This window comes from Tamandua tetradactyla, chromosome 7 (genome assembly GCF_023851605.1).
Source record: "Tamandua tetradactyla isolate mTamTet1 chromosome 7, mTamTet1.pri, whole genome shotgun sequence".
Lineage (NCBI taxonomy): Eukaryota > Metazoa > Chordata > Mammalia > Pilosa > Myrmecophagidae > Tamandua > Tamandua tetradactyla.
The window spans coordinates 29,589,272-29,607,588 of NC_135333.1; the positions used below are offsets into that span (position 1 = coordinate 29,589,272).

Below are 18,317 nucleotides of genomic sequence, written 5' to 3' on the forward strand. Positions count from 1 at the left end.
ATTCATTCTTTTTTTTTTTTTTTTTTTTTTTGTACATGGGCAGGCTCCGGGAATCGAACCCAGGTCCTCTGGCATGGCAGGCAAGCGTCCTGCCATTCATTCTTAAACTTGATATCTTACAACTTAAATAGTATAACATAAACAAAACAGCATTACAGTCCTCGTTTCTGTAACTGATCACATACTCAAAGTTCATATTTATCACTACCTTCTTCCACTACCCATTCCATGTTCCCTTTACCCTCAGCAAGCACTTCAACTGGCCGTGGTTCTTTGCCTGGTGGGGTGACCCAAATCTTCATTCCTGAAGTTTCAGGGCCATTGGTAGTCCTGCCTGGATTGGGTTGTTGCAGTTTTCCATTGATTTTAATCACAGGGCATGGTAGTACTAACAGATGCCCTAGGGGATCTCCTATATTCCAAGAAAACTCTTCTTTACCTCCATTGTGTAGTTGCAGTCCTACTTCCCCCTGATAGTCAGAGTCAATCACCCCAGAAAATAATATAATCCCCTTCTTGGTTTGTTGATCCAGTGGCATAAGTAGCCCGAAGTGACCAGGTGGCAGTCTTAACTTCCAGTTCAATGGAATCATTGTTGTTTCTCCTAGTGGAAGCACTCCCCACTTTGGAACTAAACCTGTAGACCAGCAGAGCTCAAGGTTGCAGGGACAGGAAGCAAAAATTTTCCTAGTGGATCACTAGGGGTAATAGTGAGTGGTACCACTCCCATTTCCACCCCTTGATTCCTGGACCCATGGATCCTGGCTATGGGAGAAACACCATACAGCAGACGCTGATTCAGAGCATATGCAGCTTCCTGGAGAACATTATCCCAGCCTTTCAAGGTATTGCCACCTAGTTGGCACCATAACTGAGTTTTCAAAAAGCCATTCCATCATTCTATCAATCCAGCTCCTTCTGGACGATGGGGAACATGGTAGGACCAGAGAATTCCATGAGCATGTGCCCATTCCTACATGTCATTTGCTGTGAAGTGTGTTCCTTGATCTGAAGCAGTGCTGTGTGGAATACCATGACGATGGATAAGGCATTCTGTAAGCCCACGGATGGTAGTTTTGGCAGAAGCATTGCGTGAAGGGAAAGCAAACCCATATCCAGAGTATGTGTCTATTCCAGTTAGAACAAATCTCTGTCCCATCCATGAAGGGAGTGGTCCAATGTAATCAACCTGCCACCATGTAGCTGGCTGGTCACCTCGGGGAATGGTGCCATATCGGGGGCTGAGTGTGGCTCTCCACTGCTGGCAGATTGGGCACTCAGCAGTGGCTGCAGCCAAGTCAGCCTTGGTGAGTGGAAGTCCACCCATATACATGGAGAGGATGAGTTTACCCTGAAGGGTGAGAATGAGTCTCCCACCTCGTTGTAGTGGAAGAGTAGTGCAGCCTCAGGCCTTGGAGAAGGTACAGCACACTCCTTGGGGGACTGGGGAGAGCCTGGCTGCCACCACATGGAGGGGTTGAGTGTGTGCCCCAGAAATGGCAGAGAGCCCAAGGGTGGCCCCGATGCCTGGAGAGAGTGGAAACAAGAAAAAGGTGATCTCCTCAACGTTCCCCAAGGTTGATTTGGAAGGAGGCAGGCCACTGCATAAGCCCTTGGAAAGGGTGGGACTGCCACCTTCTAAAGCTGAAGGATAAATTACTTTCAGACTTTGAAATCCAGTGGTGTTTGCCCTGTAGATTTTCCTTCCCATTTCTCCCTATAGATCTTGTGACTGTCCCTCCTTTGCATGTTGGCACCAGACAACTTGTTTTGAGATTCACAGGTCCGCAGCCAGAAGAAAATTTTTTGCACCTTAATATTGTTTAAGGTGATGCATGAAGTTGCCAAGTTGACAAGGGGTAGACAAGTGGAAGTTAGATTCAGTTGTCAACTTGGCCAGGTGAAGGCACCTAGTTCTGTTGCCGTGGCCATGAGCTAATGGTGCCTGAGGCTCATCTGTTGCTGATTACATCTGCAGTCGGCTAGGATGAGTGCCTGCTGTAATAAATGACGTTTGACTTAATTGGCTGGTGCTTAAATGAGAGAGCGCAATGTAGCACAGCCCAAGCAGCGCGGCATACCTCATCTCAGCACTCACAGCTCAGCCCAGGTCTTTGGAGATGCAGAAAGGAATCACCTCACAGAAAGTTGTTGGAACCCAGAAGCCTGGAGGGAAGGCCAGCAGAGATTACCCTGAGGCTTCCCACATAAGAAAGAGCCTCAGTTGAAAGTTAGCTGCCTTTCCTCTGAAGAACTAATGAAATAAATTCCCTTTTATTAAAAGCCAATCCATCTCTGGTGTGTTGCATTCCAGCAGCTAGCAAACTAGAAAAGATTGAGAAAGGCTTCTCGACCAAAAGGGGGAAAAGTGAAATGAGGCAAAATAAAGTATCAATGACTGAGAGATTCCAAACAGAGTCGAGAGGTTATCCTTGGAGGTTATTCTTACGCATTAAATAGATATCACCTTGTTATCCAAGATGTAATGGAGAGGCTGGAGAGAACTGCCTGAAAACATGGAGTTGTGTTCCAGTAGCCATGTTTCTTGACGATGACTGTATAATGATATAGCTTTCACAATGTGACTATGATTGTGAAAACCTTGTGTCTGATGCTCCTTTTATCTACCTTATCAACAGACGAATAAAACATACAGGATAAAATTAAATAATAGGGGGAATAAATGTTAAAATAAATTTAGATTGAAATGTTAGTGATCAATGAAAGGGAGGGGTAAGAGGTATGGTATGTATGAATTTTTTTTCTGTTGTCTTTTGTATTTCTTTTTATGAATTAATGCAAATGTTCTAAGAAATGATCATGATGATGAATATGCAATTATGTGATGATATTGTGAATTACTGATTATATATGTAGAATGGAATGATCATAAGTTACGAATGTTTGAGTTTGTTGCCATATATTTTTTTAATTAATTTTAAAAACTCTAAAGAGAAAAAGAAGATAGAGTTTCTTGAGCACCTGCTACATTCCAGCACCTTATACACATTATCTCACTCTGTCTCTTACATAATTCTGAAGTGAGAATAATTATTCCCCTTTTATAGATGCGCAAACTGAGGCCCACTGCAGGTCAGCGTCTTGCCCAAGTTTACACAGGTCCTGCGTGGCAGAGCTGAGAGTCAAACGGCTGAGCCTGACCCCAAAGTCTACATGCTTTAATAGAACAGGTATAAATAAACATCAGATTTGCCTGTGAGTTTCCCAGCAGCCTAGGGGGAAAGGGAAACTGAACACATTACCCAATTGGTCACTAGACAAGAAAAAGGCAGACATTTCTTTGAGAGGAAACAGAGCCCTTCCTAGCACTGAATTCGTTTTGTTTTACTTTTCCCTCAGGTGGAAGTTGGTGAAGGAAATTCTGTGGACCGGAATACCCGGGGTCAGGCTTGACCTGTTCAAGTTGCATGGTCTGTTGGCTTATATGTAGGGGGGGTTGCTGCATAAATGTGTATTGCGTCCTAGAGCAGATTCTGTCTGCTAGTGGCTGTCACACTCTTTGTGAGTGTTTTTCTCTCTCTGTCTCGCTGCCTTCTCTTTTCCTCTCTCTCTCTGTCTCTTTCCTTTCTATTTCTCCCTTGTTTACACCCAAAATGCAAAGGACCCAGGCTACTCAAAACTGCTGGTTTTTAGGAAGTGCTGCTGCGTGGAGAGCCTGCGCGGCAGACCCCGCGGGCCGGGCCAGGACTTCCTCCCCACACAGGGCTGGGCGGGGCCGCCAGACAGGGTCTGGCAGTGGGGGTGACGCATCCCTGGTGGCCAGTCTGAGCAGCAGCTGGGTCGGCAGACCACAGTAGCACGGCCACCTTTCCCTGGGGGCTTCAGAATGGACCTGTGTCAGCCAGGTAAGCGCCTGGAAGGGCAGGGGCTGCGGGGAAGGCTGTGAGTGTGTAGGTGCGTGCAAGTGACAACCTCAGCTCCATGAGGAGGACAGTGGACGGGCAGGGGGAGTCCGGAGGGCACAGGCCGAGACATACCTCCTGTCGAGCACCCCTGTCCCCCGCCAATGCTCAGCAGGACTGACAAAGTTGACGCCAAAGGGCCTGCAGAGAAGACTGGGGCTGGTGGGGACAGAGGCTCAGAGAGGCAGGAGGAATCAAATTTAGAACTTTGCAACGGGGGCTCCTGCCACCGTCCTTCTACCTCCCAGGCAGTGCAGTGAGAAACGGTGGACAGTGGGAAGCTGCGTGTGGAGGGCTGAGAGGGGTTCCACAGGGACAGGTGGCACCTGTGAGGAGGATCCCAGCACTGTGCCCGGGGTAGACCAGCTCTTGGAGGGGAGGGGATGGCCAGTTTGAGAGGGTGAGCATCCTCCCAGGAGGGCATTGACATGGGGGAGGTGGGAAGGGAGGGGCACATGCCCAGGGTGGGCATCCCAGCCCCACATTGGGAGTCCCAGACTGCATTTCTCGGCCCGGGCCTCCATTGCACCCCTCCCCCAGACCCTCACAGACCCAGGCTTGCCCCACCCCACCTCCAGTCAGCTTTGGGTCCCCTCCCTGGACTCTGCACTCAGAGACCTGTACATGGGGGAGTCCACGGAGTTGGGGCCACCCTGAGCTCCTCGGCCACAACGTGCACCAAGACAGGCCAGGCATAGGACAGAGCACTCAGCACTCAGGGCACAGAGGTTGGGGGCTCTGTGCAAGCCCACCTGACCCTGGGGCTCAGCATCCCCACCTGTTAAGGGGTAACCTTGCCCTCCGTTCCCTAGAAAATAGTCTTTCCCATCCAGAAAGGGTTGGCAGTTGTCTTATCTCATGTGAGCTTCGCAGTCTCTATAAAAAGGTGGGGGCAGGAACTGTTGCTTCGTTTAACAGAAATGGAAACTGAGGCTGGGCAGGTAAATAGCTTGCTCACTGCTTCATGGGCAAGAGGGAACCAGGCCCCGGACACTGGTGGGCTCTTCTGACTTTGGACTGGCTTGGACCTGGCCAGGGGGTTTCTTCAGTGGCCTCCAGGACTTTTGAGACCCCAAGGCGACTCTGGGCTCCCAGGCCTGGTCATAAGTCCCCTCCTCCACTCTCTCGCTGTGTGATCCTGGGTAAGACGGCCAACCTCTCTGGACCTCAGTGTCCTCTTCTGTAGAATAGGAAGAATGGTGCCTGCCTCACAGGATCCTGGAAGGATTAAATGTGTGAATTGATGTAAAGTATCTGGGAAGCCCAACAGCTCCAGGTGGGTGTCAAGCTGTGTCCCAGTTTGGGGTAGAGCTATTAACAAATCAGGCAAAATGCCCCCTCGCCCTCATGGGCTGGCTCTCCCGGGGGCGGGTGGGGCAGGAGGATGGACAATAAATCTGTTCTAATATGTCAGCTGGTGATGAATGTGGTGGACAAAAGTGCAGAGTCTGAGGGAGGGGAGGGAGCAGCCCATGTGGTTTCTGGAGAAAGAACCTTCCTGGCAGAGGGGACAGCCAGCACGAAGGCCCAGATTTGGGACCGAGACAGGCTTCTTGTGTAATGGTGATGATGGTGTTGATGATAGTGACATCTGTCTGGTCGGTGCAAGGGCCCTGAGGCCTTTTGGGGAAGCCAAAGATGCTGCTCAGAGGCAAAGGAGGGGAACTGGAATGAGAAGGGGGAGGTGGGGGCTGGGGAGAGGCCGTGGCTGAGAAATTCCCCAGTTCTGTGGTGAAAGAGGAAAAAAGGCTATGAAGTTGGGAGAGAATGGGACAAGGCTGTGTCCCTATGAGGCAGAAAGAAGGGCTGGAAGAGGGACATGTCCCTGCATCCTGAGTCTCAGAAGTTTCCAGCATTGCCTGGAATTCCAGAACATAAGGGCTGGGAGAAGCTGTCCAGTTCCTGAAGTTGAGATGACTTCCAGTTCATTTAGCAACAGTACCCTTTCTTCAAACGAAATGCAACACAGACTGAGCAGTTCTGGCCCCATCTCTGGACGTCCCACCCACCACCTCCCATGAAGTAGACCAGGGAGGGCTCCAGGGAACACAGTTAGAGAAACACTGGCCCATTTCAAAAGCTCCCGTTTGACAGATGTGTCAGAGGAGGCCGAGAGAAGGGCCACACCCCCTGTCCCCTGACGCTCTGTCCAGTGCTCTCTCCCTGACACCCCTGCTTCTCCTGTGGCCTTTTTGGGGACAGATGGCTCAGACTGTACAGCTCAGTGAATGTGTCTTAGGTGGGTATTAGGAGGCGAGAAGAGGCCCAGCAAGGGGCTGTGTCTGGGTCAAGGTTACTCAGCAGATGAGTGGCAGAGCTGACGTGAAGGTGAGATGGGGCGGTGATGACATCCTGCTGAGAACTGCCTCCCCCCTCCCACGGCCTGTCTTTCCACCGTTATTGCTTCATTCTTCTGCAGTTTAACAGGCTGAAGTCCTTAGGACCAGGGATGACTGTCCCCATGATGCACATGAGGAAACGAGGCCCCCAGAGGCCTGGCTTGTCCAATGTCACATAGCCAGGAAGTGGCAGAGCAGGGACAAGAACCGGTATGCTGGAAAAGAAAGAGCCCGAGGTTCGCCTGGCCGTAGGAGAGAGAAGGGAGGGGAGGGGCCTCCAGGGAAGGCCGGAAGATGAGTCACTGCTGTGCTTCACACTGGCCTGAGAGAGGAAATGGACTGGGGGCAATGTAGGTGGTCTGTTGGAAGATTTGGGTCTCCGATGATTTGTTCGTTTGTTCATTCATTTGTTTTATAACCCATCCTGGGTGTCCAGGTCCTGTACTGGGCAATGCTGGGGACAGTAGGGAGCCACTGGTGCAGGACATGGGGGAGGGCGAGACACCCTGTAGGATTCTGACCTAGGCAGATGGCAAACGGGCACAAGCCTGAAGTGTGGGCGGAAGCGACTCTTCCTACCCTAGGAGGGGCAATCTGGGAGGACTTCTTGGAGGAGGTAGAAGGTAGGTCATTCCTCTGTTACCCAGACTGGATCCTAATTGCAGCTCCCCCATCCCCCACCCCCCACTCACCATGATCAGGTGACTTCCCCTCTTGAGATCAGATTCATCATCTGTAAATGGATGCATCAGCCCAGCTTGACCTGGAGAAGCAGGGAATGAACAGGGACTTGGAGCCATCACATGGCTCTGGTCCCAGCTCTTCAGCTACATGATGGTGGCCATGATGGATTGCTTCCTTCTTGGCCTAAGTTTTTCCACCTGTATAATGGAAAGAATGATGACATAGGTCCCCCCAGGGCTATCTCCTGACTATGGGTGTGTGACATCCCAGAAGCAGGTCAGGACTCCTCCCCCAGGGCTGCTGGGAAGGTGACGAGGGCCAGGTAACAGTACTCCAAAATGACCCAAGACAAGCATTTGGCTGGTACAAAGGACAGGCCATGGTTAAAAATAGAAGCAGCTCAGCTTGGGGAGAGGAAGTCACACGTGGCGCCCGCAGGACCTCCAGGGCTGGGGCGTGGAGCAGCTCCACCAGACACCACCCCCCTCTGCCCCGGTGCCCCCCATGCTGAGACTTTGTGGGGCCTCTTCCCTCAGGGCCCCAGGATGGCTCCCTCCTCCTGCCCTGGAAAGGGGAAACGAGGCCAGCTGTCCTGGAAGCGGGCTGCTAGCAGAAAGATTTCTAAAAATACAATGGAAAAGAGGAAGGACAAAGGGGAAGTGGAGAGGAGCTGGGGAGCTGGTCCAGAGTGGGCATCAGAGCAGGGCACACACACAGCTGGCCGGGGGAGGGGCCCAGGGGGGATGGGGCGTGGGGGTGGAGGGAGATCCCAAGGTCTGAAAGCTCAGTGCTCAGTCAGGGGTAAACCGTCTCAGTCTCCAGGCCTGTTACTCTTCTTTAAAATAGAGCTCGCAGAAGCCTGCTCTAGCGTCTCAAACTCCACTGTCTGCAATTGTGGAATCAGAAGTGTCCGGGCGTGAGTTATGTCTGTGTCACCCTCCCTGAGTCTCAGTGTTCTCAGCTCTGAAATGGGGAGAACCTCACTTTTGAACCAATCGTCAGACGAAGGGTCTGGAGGCCCTTTGCGCACTGTCCAGACCCCTGAAACCTACCCGGCCAGGGGTCACCTCAGAGGGCAGAACCCTGAGAGAGGGGAGGGCAGACTGAAAGGATTCAGGGATGCATTTGTCAGACCACAAGAGAGGCACTACACACAAAGCTATTTGAAGTAGAAACTGCGAGCACCTCCCTCACTCTTACCTGCGTGGTTCCACTCCCAGGAAACTGTGTTACTGTTGTGTCTGTTTCCATTTACACCTGAGCCTCAGTTTCCCCATCTCTACAATGGGGGCTTTGTTTTATTTCTCACCAAAAAATAGCAGGGTCGGGGCAAGCATCAGCCTGCTTTTGGCCTTTACCCTCAAACTTGGAATCATGGTCAGCCTTTCTGTGCCAGGATCGTGCAGATTTAAGCATCTGGTATGGTGGGTTTTGGTGATTTGTATGGGGATATCCAGCTTCTGAGTAGCAACAGCAGAATTGTGGCCTCAGAGCCCCAGGTGTTGACAATCATTTGTTCTCCTTCATGCAAAAACATTCTTATATTTGTATATTTAATCACCATAAATGTCTACTCTAGGCATTCCTAAGTTATTCCTCAGTCTTTATCCTCCTTCTTTCCTCCTGGTGTCATACGTACCCACAAGCCCTTCTCCCTCAACCATACTCACACCCAGCTTCACTCAGTGTACTTATATTATTTTGTTACCATCGGTAGTATTATGCTATCCATTTCTGAAATTTTACAATAAGTCCAGTTGCAATTCTGTACTCCTCCAGCACCAAATACCCAATCTCTACCCTTTCTATCTCCAGATAACCTATGTTCTTAACTTTAACTCTCAAAGTTCACTCATTAATGTTAGTTCATATTACTAACACCATATAATATTTGTCCTTTTGTTGCTGGCTAGTTTCACTCAGCATAATGTCCTCAAGGTTCATCCATGTTGTTACATGCTTCATAACTCTATTCAGTCTTAATAGCTGTGTAATATCCGATCATATGTATATACCACAGCTTGTTTAGCCACTTGTCCATTGATGAACGTTTGGGCTTTTTTCCATCTCTTGGCAATTGTAAATAATGCTGCTATAAACATCAATGTGAAACTATCCATTTGTGTCTTTGTCTTCAGTTCCTCTGAATATATACCTAGTAATGGTATTGGGCAATTCTATACTTAGCTTACCAAGGAAACAAGCTACTTTCCAGAGCAGTTGCTCCATTTTACATTCCCACCAACAGTGGATAAGTGTGCCTCTTTCTCTACAAACTCCAGCACTTGCCGATTTATGCTTTTTTGATAATGGCCATTCTAGTGGGTATGAGATGATATCTCATTATGGGTTTGATTTCCCTAATGGCGAGTGAGATTGAGCATCTTTTCACACATATTTTAGCCATTTGTATTTCCTCTTCCAAAAAGTGTCTGTTCGTATCTTTTGCCCATTTTTGAATTGGATTTTTTGTCTTTTTGATGTTGAGTTGTAGAATCTTTTTAAATATCCTAGATATTAAAACCTTATCTGATATGTGGTTTCCAAATATTGTCTCCAATTTGCATAGGTTGCCTTTTTACTTTCTTAACAAAGTTCTTTGATACAGAAAACTGTTTAATTTTGAGGAGATCCCACTTATCTATTACTTTTGTCATTACTTGTGCTTTGGGTGTAAGGTCTAGGAAACTACCTCCAATCACAAGATTTCTAAGATATTTCCCTACATTTTCTTCTAAAAGTTTTATGGTCTTAGCTCTAATGTTTAGGTCTTTGATCCATTTTGAGTTAATTTTTGTATAGGGTGTGAGACATGGGTCCTCTTTCATTCTTTCGCGTGTGGATATCCAGTTCTCCAAGCACCATTATTGAAGTGGCTGCCCTGTCCCAGGTAGATTGGCTTGACTGCCTTATCAAAGATCAGTTGTTCTAACACAGGGGTAAGGAAGATATTATCTAAATTTCAGAACTGCACCTTTCTCTTTGAGACCAAAGAAAGAAAACTTTATTTTGTCCAGAACCTAAATTTTCTGTAGCACATAATCTAACACAACCTATCTGGATAGCTTGTGTAAACAATTGAAACAGGAAGCCCAGAAAAAGAATGAGGGCCTTTGATCCTGTATAACTTAACATAATGCCTGGATATATCCTAGAATATTTTAAGCAGATCATCAAAAAGTATTGGCAAAGTTCCTTAAAGGATGGGAGGAAAAATATGGAACTATTAAACTTTATCACTAGGGAAACCCCTGATACTGTGTCAAACATTAAGGTTACTCAAATCAACAGGTCAAGCCCTTGATCTCGAGGCTTGTTCTTGAAAAGCTTATGTATGTAGCAAAGAAGCTTAGCCTACCTGTAGTATGCCTAAGAGCTACTTCTGGAGGACCTTTGTTGCTCAGAAGTGGCCTCACTCTTTCTAAGCCCAACTCTGCAAGTGAAACCATTGTGCTCCCCTCTACGTGGGACATGACATCCAGGGATGAAAGTCTCCCTGGAGGCATGGGAGATGACTCCCAGGGATGAGTCTGGCCCTGGCACCATGGGATCCACAATTCCATCCTGACCAAAAGGGGGAAAAGAAGTGTAACTAATAAAGTATCAGTGGCTGAGAGAGTTCAAATAGAGTTGGGGGCTGCTCTGGAGGTCACTCTTATACAAGCTTCGGTTAGAGATTGCTACCTATCATAACTCACCAAACCCCAACTAAAACCATTCTAGCCAATTCTAAAGAACATCCGGGGCAATATATAAGATTCTACAAAGGTTCCATGCAGTAAGGTGACTTCCCAGAAATCTACAACCTCCAGATGGGACCCTGGGCCAGATATGCCCTGAAACCTAGAGAGTCCAACCTCTCCAGAACATCAGCTAGTTCTGTCTACCTCCCCATATTATTGACAGCCCCATCCAACATGAAAAATTTAGAATGGACATAGCCCAAATACCCCTAATGAGTGGGAGAAAGATCAAAGGTGATGGTGGAGTTATACAGAGAAGGTAGGGTTTAACAAACAAATATGATTGCTGAATCTTTAAATTGATACTTCTTTTAGTCTTCAGTATCTTAGAGCAACTAGAAGTAAAAACCTAAAATTGTGGAATTGTAACCCATACCAAACTCTGAAATCTGTTTTACAACTAAATGTTGTGCTGTGCTTTGAGATTTATTACTTTTTTGTATATATGTTATTTTTCACACACACACACACACACACACACACACACACACACAAAGTCAATGGTGATGATAAAAAAAAAATTATTCCTTCTAGCCTCCTATATTCTGGAGCAGCTAGAAGGAAAAATCTGAGATGATGATATGATAGCCCATGACAAACCCTGGGAGCTGTCCTCTAACTTCCTGCTGAAGAATGCTTTGAAAACTATTGTTTTTTTTCTTTCTTTCTTTGTTTTGTATATATGTTATATTATTCAATTAAAAAGTTAAAAAAAAATAAGATCAATTGTCCATAGATGAGAGGGTCTATTTCTGAACACTCAATTCAATTCTATTGGTCAGTGTATCTATCTTTACACCAGTACCATACTGTTTTGACCACTGTAGCTTTGTAATTATGCTTTAAAGTCAGGTAGTATGAGACCTCCCATTTTCATTCTTCTTTCTCAAGATATTTTTAGTTATCCAAATAAATTTGGTTATTGGCTTTTCTATTTCTGTAAAGTAAGTTGATGGGATTTTAGTTGGTATGGCATTGAACCTATGAATCAATTAGGGTAGAATTGACATCTTAACTGTATTTAGTCTTCCAATCCATGAACATGTATGCCCTTCCATTTATTTAGGTCTTCCAAGATTTCTTTTAGCAATTTCTTATAGTTTTTTGTATATAGGTCTTTTGTGTCCTTAGTTAATTTATTCCTAAATATTTTATACTTTTAGTCACTATTTTAATTGGAATTTTTTTCTTTATTTTCTCCTCAGATTGTTCATTAATAATGTATAGAAACTACTGATTTGTGAGGTGTTGATTTGTACTCTGCCACTTTTCTGTACTCATTTATTAACTCTGGTAGCTTTGCTATAGAGTTCTTGGGATTTTCAACATATAATATCATGTCATCTGCAAACAGTGAGAGTTTTACTTCTTCCTTTCCAGTTTGGATGCCTTTTATTTCTTTTTCTTGTCTAATTGCTCTGGCTAGAACTTCCAGCATAATTTTGGATAACAGCAGTGACAGTGGGCATCCTTGTCTTGTTCCTAATCTTAGGGGGAAAGCTTTCACTATTTTCCCATTGAGTATAATGTTAGCTGTGGGCTTTTCATGTATTCCCTTTATCATGTTTAGGATCTTCTATTCCTATCCTTTGAATTGTTTTCATCATGAAAGGATGTTGAATTTTGTCAAATGCATTTTCTGCATCAGTTGAGATAATCATGTGGGTTTTCCTCTTTGACTTATTGATACGGTATATTATATTAATTGATTTTCTTGTGTTGAACCAGCCTTGCATACCTGGAATAAATACCACTAAGTCATGGTGTATAATTCTTTTAATGTGCTGCTGGATTTAATTTGCAAGTATTTTGTTGTGGATTTTTGCATCTATACTCATTAAAAAGATTGTCTATAATTTTCTTTTCTTGTAATATCTTTGTCTGGCTTTGGTATTAGGGTGATATTAGTTTCATAGAATAAGTTAGGTAGCTTTCCCTCCTCTTCAATTCTTTTTTTTTTTTGAAGATTTTGAGCAGGAAAGTTACTAATTCTTTCTTGAATGCTTGGTACAATTCACGTGAAGCCATCTGGTCCTGGACCTTTCCTTTGGGGGTAGCTTCTTGATGACTGATATGATCTTTTTATCTGTGATTAGTTTGTTGAGGTCGTCTGTTTCTTTTTGTGTCAATGTTGGTTGTTCATGCTTTTCTAGGAAGTTGTCCATTTCGTCTACATTGTCTTGTTTATTAGCATGTTGTTGCTCATAGTATCCTCTCATTACCTCCTTTATTTCTCCAGGGTTAGTGATTATGTCCCCTCTTCCATTTCTGATTTTATTTATTTGCATCCTCTCTCTTTTTTGTCAGCCTAGCTAAAGGCCCATCTATTTTATTGATTTTCTCAAAGAACCAACTCCTTGTTTTGTTGATTTTCTCTGTTTTTATATTCTCAATTTCATTTATTTCTGCTCTACTTTTCATTATTTCTTTCCTTTTGTTTGCTTTGGGGTAAGTTTGCTGTTCTTTCTCTAGTTCTTCTTGGTTAACAGTTAATTCCTCGATTCTTGCTCTTTCTTCTTTTTTAATATAGGCCTTTAGGGCAATAAATTTCCCTCTTAGTACTGCTTTTGCTGCATCCCATAAATTTTTATATGTTGTGTTTTCGTTTTCATTTGCTTCGAGATATTTACTGATTTCTCCTGTAATTTCTTACATGACCGACTGGTTGTTGAAGTCTCCAACTATTACTGCAAAGACATCTACTTCTCCCTTCTGTGTTGTTAGTGTTTGCCTCATGTATTTTGAGCCACTCTGGCTCAGTGCATAAATTTTTATGATTATTATGTCTTCTGTTGAATTGTTCCTTTTATTAATACATAGTGTCCTTCTTTGACTCTTCTAATTGTTTTGCATTGAAGTCTAATTTGTCAGATATTAGTGTAGATATCCCTGCTCTTTTCTGATTGTTGTTTGCATGAAATATCTTTTTACAGTCTTCCACGTTCGATCTGTTTTTGTCATTGGGTCTCAAGTGTGTCCCCTGTAGACATCATATAGATGGGTCCTGTTTTTAATCCATTCTTCCAGTCTTTATCTCTTGATGTGGCATTTAATGTATTAACATTTAATGTTATTACTGTAAAGGCAGTACTTTCTTCTACCATTTTCTGTTTTGGATTTTATCTGTCACAGTTTATTTTTTGTCTCTTTTCACCTTTGCTGATAGTCTCTTTCTACACTCTTCCCCAGGCCTCGCTCTCCTGTCTTTTCCTATCTGCCTGTAGTGCTTCCTTTAGTATTTCTCGTAGAGCCATTCTCTTAGTCAAAAATTCTTTTGGTGACCATCTAAAAATATTTTAAACTCCCCCTCATTTTTTTGTAAGACACTTTTGCTGGGTATAGGATCCTTGGGTGGCAGTTTTTCTCTTTCAGAATCTTAAATATATCATAACCACTGCCATCTCATTTCCATGGTTTCTATTGAGAAATCCATACATAGAATTAATCAAGCTTCCTTTGTATGTGATGGATTGATTCTTTCTTACTGCTTCCAAAATTCTTTGTCTTTGATGTTTGACAATCGGATGAGTATGTATCTTGGAGTAGGTCCACTTGGATCTATTCCTTTGGGGATATGTTACATTTCTTGGATCTGTAATTTTATGTCTTTCATAAGAGATAGTAAATTTTCAATGATTATTTCCTCCATTATTCTTTCTGCCCCTTTTCCCTTCTGTTCTCCTGGGACACCCATAACACGTATATTTGTGCACTTCATGCTTTCATTCAATCCCCTGAGACCCTGCCCATATTTTCCATTTTTCCCTTATATTTTCTTTTTTGTGTAGGATTTCATATGTCCTGCCCTCTAGTTCACTAATCCTTTCTTCTGCCTCTTCAAATCTACTGTCGTAGGTCTCATTTCATATCTTGTATTGTGTCTTTCATTCCCATAAGTTCTGCAATCTATTTTCCCAAACTTTTGAGTTCTTCTTTATGTTCACCCAATGTCTTCTTTGTATTCTTCATCTCCTTTGCTATATCTTCCCTCGACTCATTGATTTGATTTTTTATATGATTTTGCCTTTCTGCTTGAACATCCTGAATTAGTTGTTTCAGCTGCTGTATCTCATTTGAAATGTTGGTTTGTTCCTTTGATTACATATCTTCAATTTTCCTAGAATGACTTGTTTTTTCCTACTGGTGTCTAGGCATTGTTTAAAATTTTTTGTTAATTAAAAATATATATTACAAGAAAGAAACACAAACATTCTCAATATATGCTAATTCCGTTCTACATATATAACAGTAATTCACATCATCACATAGTTGCATATTCATCATCATGATCATTTCTTAGAACATTTGCATCAATTCAGAAAAAGAAATAAAAGACAACAGAAAAAATAAAAAGAAAACAGAAAAAAAAGTTTACATCCCATACCCCTTACCCCTCCCTTTCATTGATCACTAGCATTTCAAACTAAATTTATTTTCACATTCGTTCCCCCTATTATTTATTTTTATTCCATACGTTCTATTCGTCTGTTGACAAGGTAGATAAAAGGAGCATTAGACACAAGGTTTTCACAATCACACAGTCACACTGTGAAAGTTGTATCATTATACAATCATCATCAAGAAACATGGCTACTGGAACACAGCTCTACATTTTCAGGCAGTTCCCTCCAGCCTCTCCATTACATCTTGAATAACAAGGTGATATCTACTTAATGCGTAAGAATAACCTCTAGGATAACCTCTCGACTCTGTTTGAAATCTCTCAGCCATTGACACTGTCTCATTTCACTCTTCCCCATTTTGGTCGAGAAGGTTTCTCAATCCCTTGATGCTGGGTCTCAGCTCATTCTAGGGTTTTTCTCAATCCCTTGGTGCTGAGTTTCAGCTCATTCTGGGATTTCTGTCCCAGGGTTGCCAGGAAGGTCCACATCCCTGGGACTCATGTCCCACAAGGACAGGGGGAGGGTGGTGAGTTTGCTTGTTGTGTTGGCTGGAGAGAGAGGCCACATCTGAGCAACAAAAGAGGTTCTCTTGGGGGGTGATTCTTAGGCCTAATTTTAAGTAGGCTTGACCTATCCTTTGTGGGGGTTAAGTTTCATGTGAACAAATCCCAAGACTGGGGGCTCAGCCTATAGCTTTGGTTGTCCCCACTGCTTGTGAGAATATCAAGAATTCAACTTGGGGAGATTGAATTTTCCCCCATTCTCACCATTCCCCATGGAGGACTTTACAAATACTTTTCCACTCACTGATCAAATCACTCTGGGATTCATTAGGGCATCGCTCTGGACAAACCAACAAAATCTCATGTCCTACCCAAGGTTCCATGTACTTATGTTGTTCAACCAAGCTATCTACGTAAGTTATATTAGGAGATGCACTAGTCAAAATATAAATTTTGTACCAAATAAACATTTTTTGCTTTAGTCTCACACATAAGTTGAAATTTTAAAATATTAATTACCATCTATTTTCAGCACCCTGCAGTAATGACATTCCTTTGTTCTTCCTTATGCAAAAACATTTTTTTTTTAATTTGTACATTTAGTCACTATCATTATACACTCTAGGCATTCCTAGATTATACCATCTCAATCTTTATTGTCTGTCTTTCTTTGTGGTTTCATTTATGTCCCCAGCCTTTCTCCCCCTATCATTCTCACATTCAGCTTCATTCAGTGTTTAAACATAATTGTATTACAGTTAGGTAGTATTGTGCTGTCCACTTCTGAGTTTTTATATCCAGTCCTTCAGCTCCAATTACCCAATATCTTACCCTATTTCTATCTCCTGATGGTTTCTGTTACCAACGAAATATTTCAAGTTTATTCACTAATGTCAGTTCATATCAGTGAGACCATACAGTATTTGTCTTTTTGTTTTTGGCTACTCACACTCAGCATAATGTCCTTAAGGTACATCCATGTTGTTACATACTTCATAACTTTATTCTGTCTTACAGCTGCATAATATTCCATCTTGTGTAAATGTCACAGTTTGTTTAGCCAACTGTCTGTTGATGGACATTTTGGCTGTTTCCATCTCTTGGTAATTGTTAATAATGCTGCTATAAACATTGGTGTGTAAATGTCCATTTGTGTCCTTGGCCTCATGTCCTTTGAGTAGAGACAGCATATAGATGGGTCCTGTTTTTTAATCCATTCTGCCAGACTATGTCTTTTGATTGGAGAGTTTAATCCATTAACATTCAGTGTTATTACTGCATGGGTAGTACTTTCTTCTACTATTTGCCTTCTGGATTTTATATGTCATATCTAATTTTCCTTCTTTTTACCTTTACTCATAGTCTTCCTTTCTACACTCTTCTCCACACCTCTCTCTTCTGTCTTTTCGTATCTCTCTAGTGCTCCCTTTAGTATTTCTTGAAGAGCTGGTCTCTTGGTCACAAATTCTCTCAGTGATTTTTTGTCTGAAAATGTTTTAATTTCTCCCTCATTTTTGAAGGACAATTTTGCTGGATATAGAATTCTTGGTTAGCAGTTTTTCTCTTTTAATAATTTAAATATATCATCCCACTGTCTTCTCGCCTCCATGGTTTCTGCTGAGAGATCTGCGCATAGTCTTATTGGGCTTCCCTTGTATGTGATGGATTGCTTTTCTCTTGCTGTTTTCAAGATTTTCTCTTCCTCTTTGACCTCTGACATTCTGATTAGTAAATGTCTTGGAGTATGTCTATTTGGATCTATTCTCTTTGGGGTACACTGCACTTCTTGGATCTGTAATTTTAAGTGTCTCATAAGAGTTGGGAAATTTTCAGTGATAATTTCCTCCATTAGTTTTTCTTCTCCTTTTCCCTTCTCTTCTCCTTCTGGGACACCCACAACATGTATATTCGTGTGCTTCATATTGTCTTTCAATTCCCTGAGTCCCTGCTCATATTTTTCCAGTTTTTCCCCTATATTTTCTTTTTCTTGTTGAATTTCAGATGTTCCATCCTCCAGTTCAGAAACCCTATGTTCTGCCTTTCGAAATCTACCATTGTAGGTTTTCATTGTTTTTTTCATCTCTTCTACTGTGCCTTTCATTCCCACAAGTTCTGTGATTTGTATTTTCAGACTTTCAGTTTCTTCTTTTTGTTCATTCCTTGCCTTCTTGATATCCTCCCTCAATTCATTGATTTAGTTTTTGATGAGGTTTTCCATGTCTGTTCGTATATTCTGAATTGTTTCAGCTCCTGTGTCTCATTTGAATTGTTGGTTTGTTCCTTTGACTGGACATATCTTCAATTTTCCTAGTGTGATTTGTTAGTTTTTGCTGGCATCTAGGCATTTAATTACCTTAATTATTTTATTCTGGAGATTGCTTTCACTTCTTTTACTAGGGTTTTCTTGCTGGATGAATTTGTTGTCTATCTGTTCTTTGACATTCCGTTCAGCTTTATCTGGACCTTTAGCTTAAGTTTTGTTTAACAGAGGAGAATTTTTCAGTTCTTGATTTCTTGTTTCTTGCCCTGCTTGTATGGTGCCTCCCCCCCCCCCAACCTCCGCACTTAGGAGGGTCTACTTAGGTACTAAGACCCCAGCCGGATTTTCCCAGACCAAACTGGCCTCCTATCAGGAGGAAAGAGTCACCTGCATCGGTTTTTCCTGAGGGTGAGACCCAGCAGGTTGAAAGACTTTCCTGTGAAGTCTTTGGACTCTGTTTTT

At 43.3% G+C, this 18,317-nt stretch overlaps 1 protein-coding gene across 3 annotated transcripts in view; it reads left to right on the forward strand.

Annotated features, from left to right (window-relative positions):
* The first annotated feature begins 3,749 nt into the window (after window positions 1–3,749).
* The window catches only part of CYTH4 (cytohesin 4), a 55,231-nt gene continuing 40,663 nt past the window's right edge, over window positions 3,750–18,317 (forward strand). For all 3 annotated transcript variants that reach the window (XM_077168745.1, XM_077168746.1, XM_077168747.1), the window contains exon 1: window positions 3,750–3,866. In XM_077168745.1, the coding sequence (XP_077024860.1) occupies window positions 3,848–3,866 (19 nt within the window). In that variant the 5' untranslated portion in view covers window positions 3,750–3,847. The remainder of the gene's footprint in view (window positions 3,867–18,317) is intronic.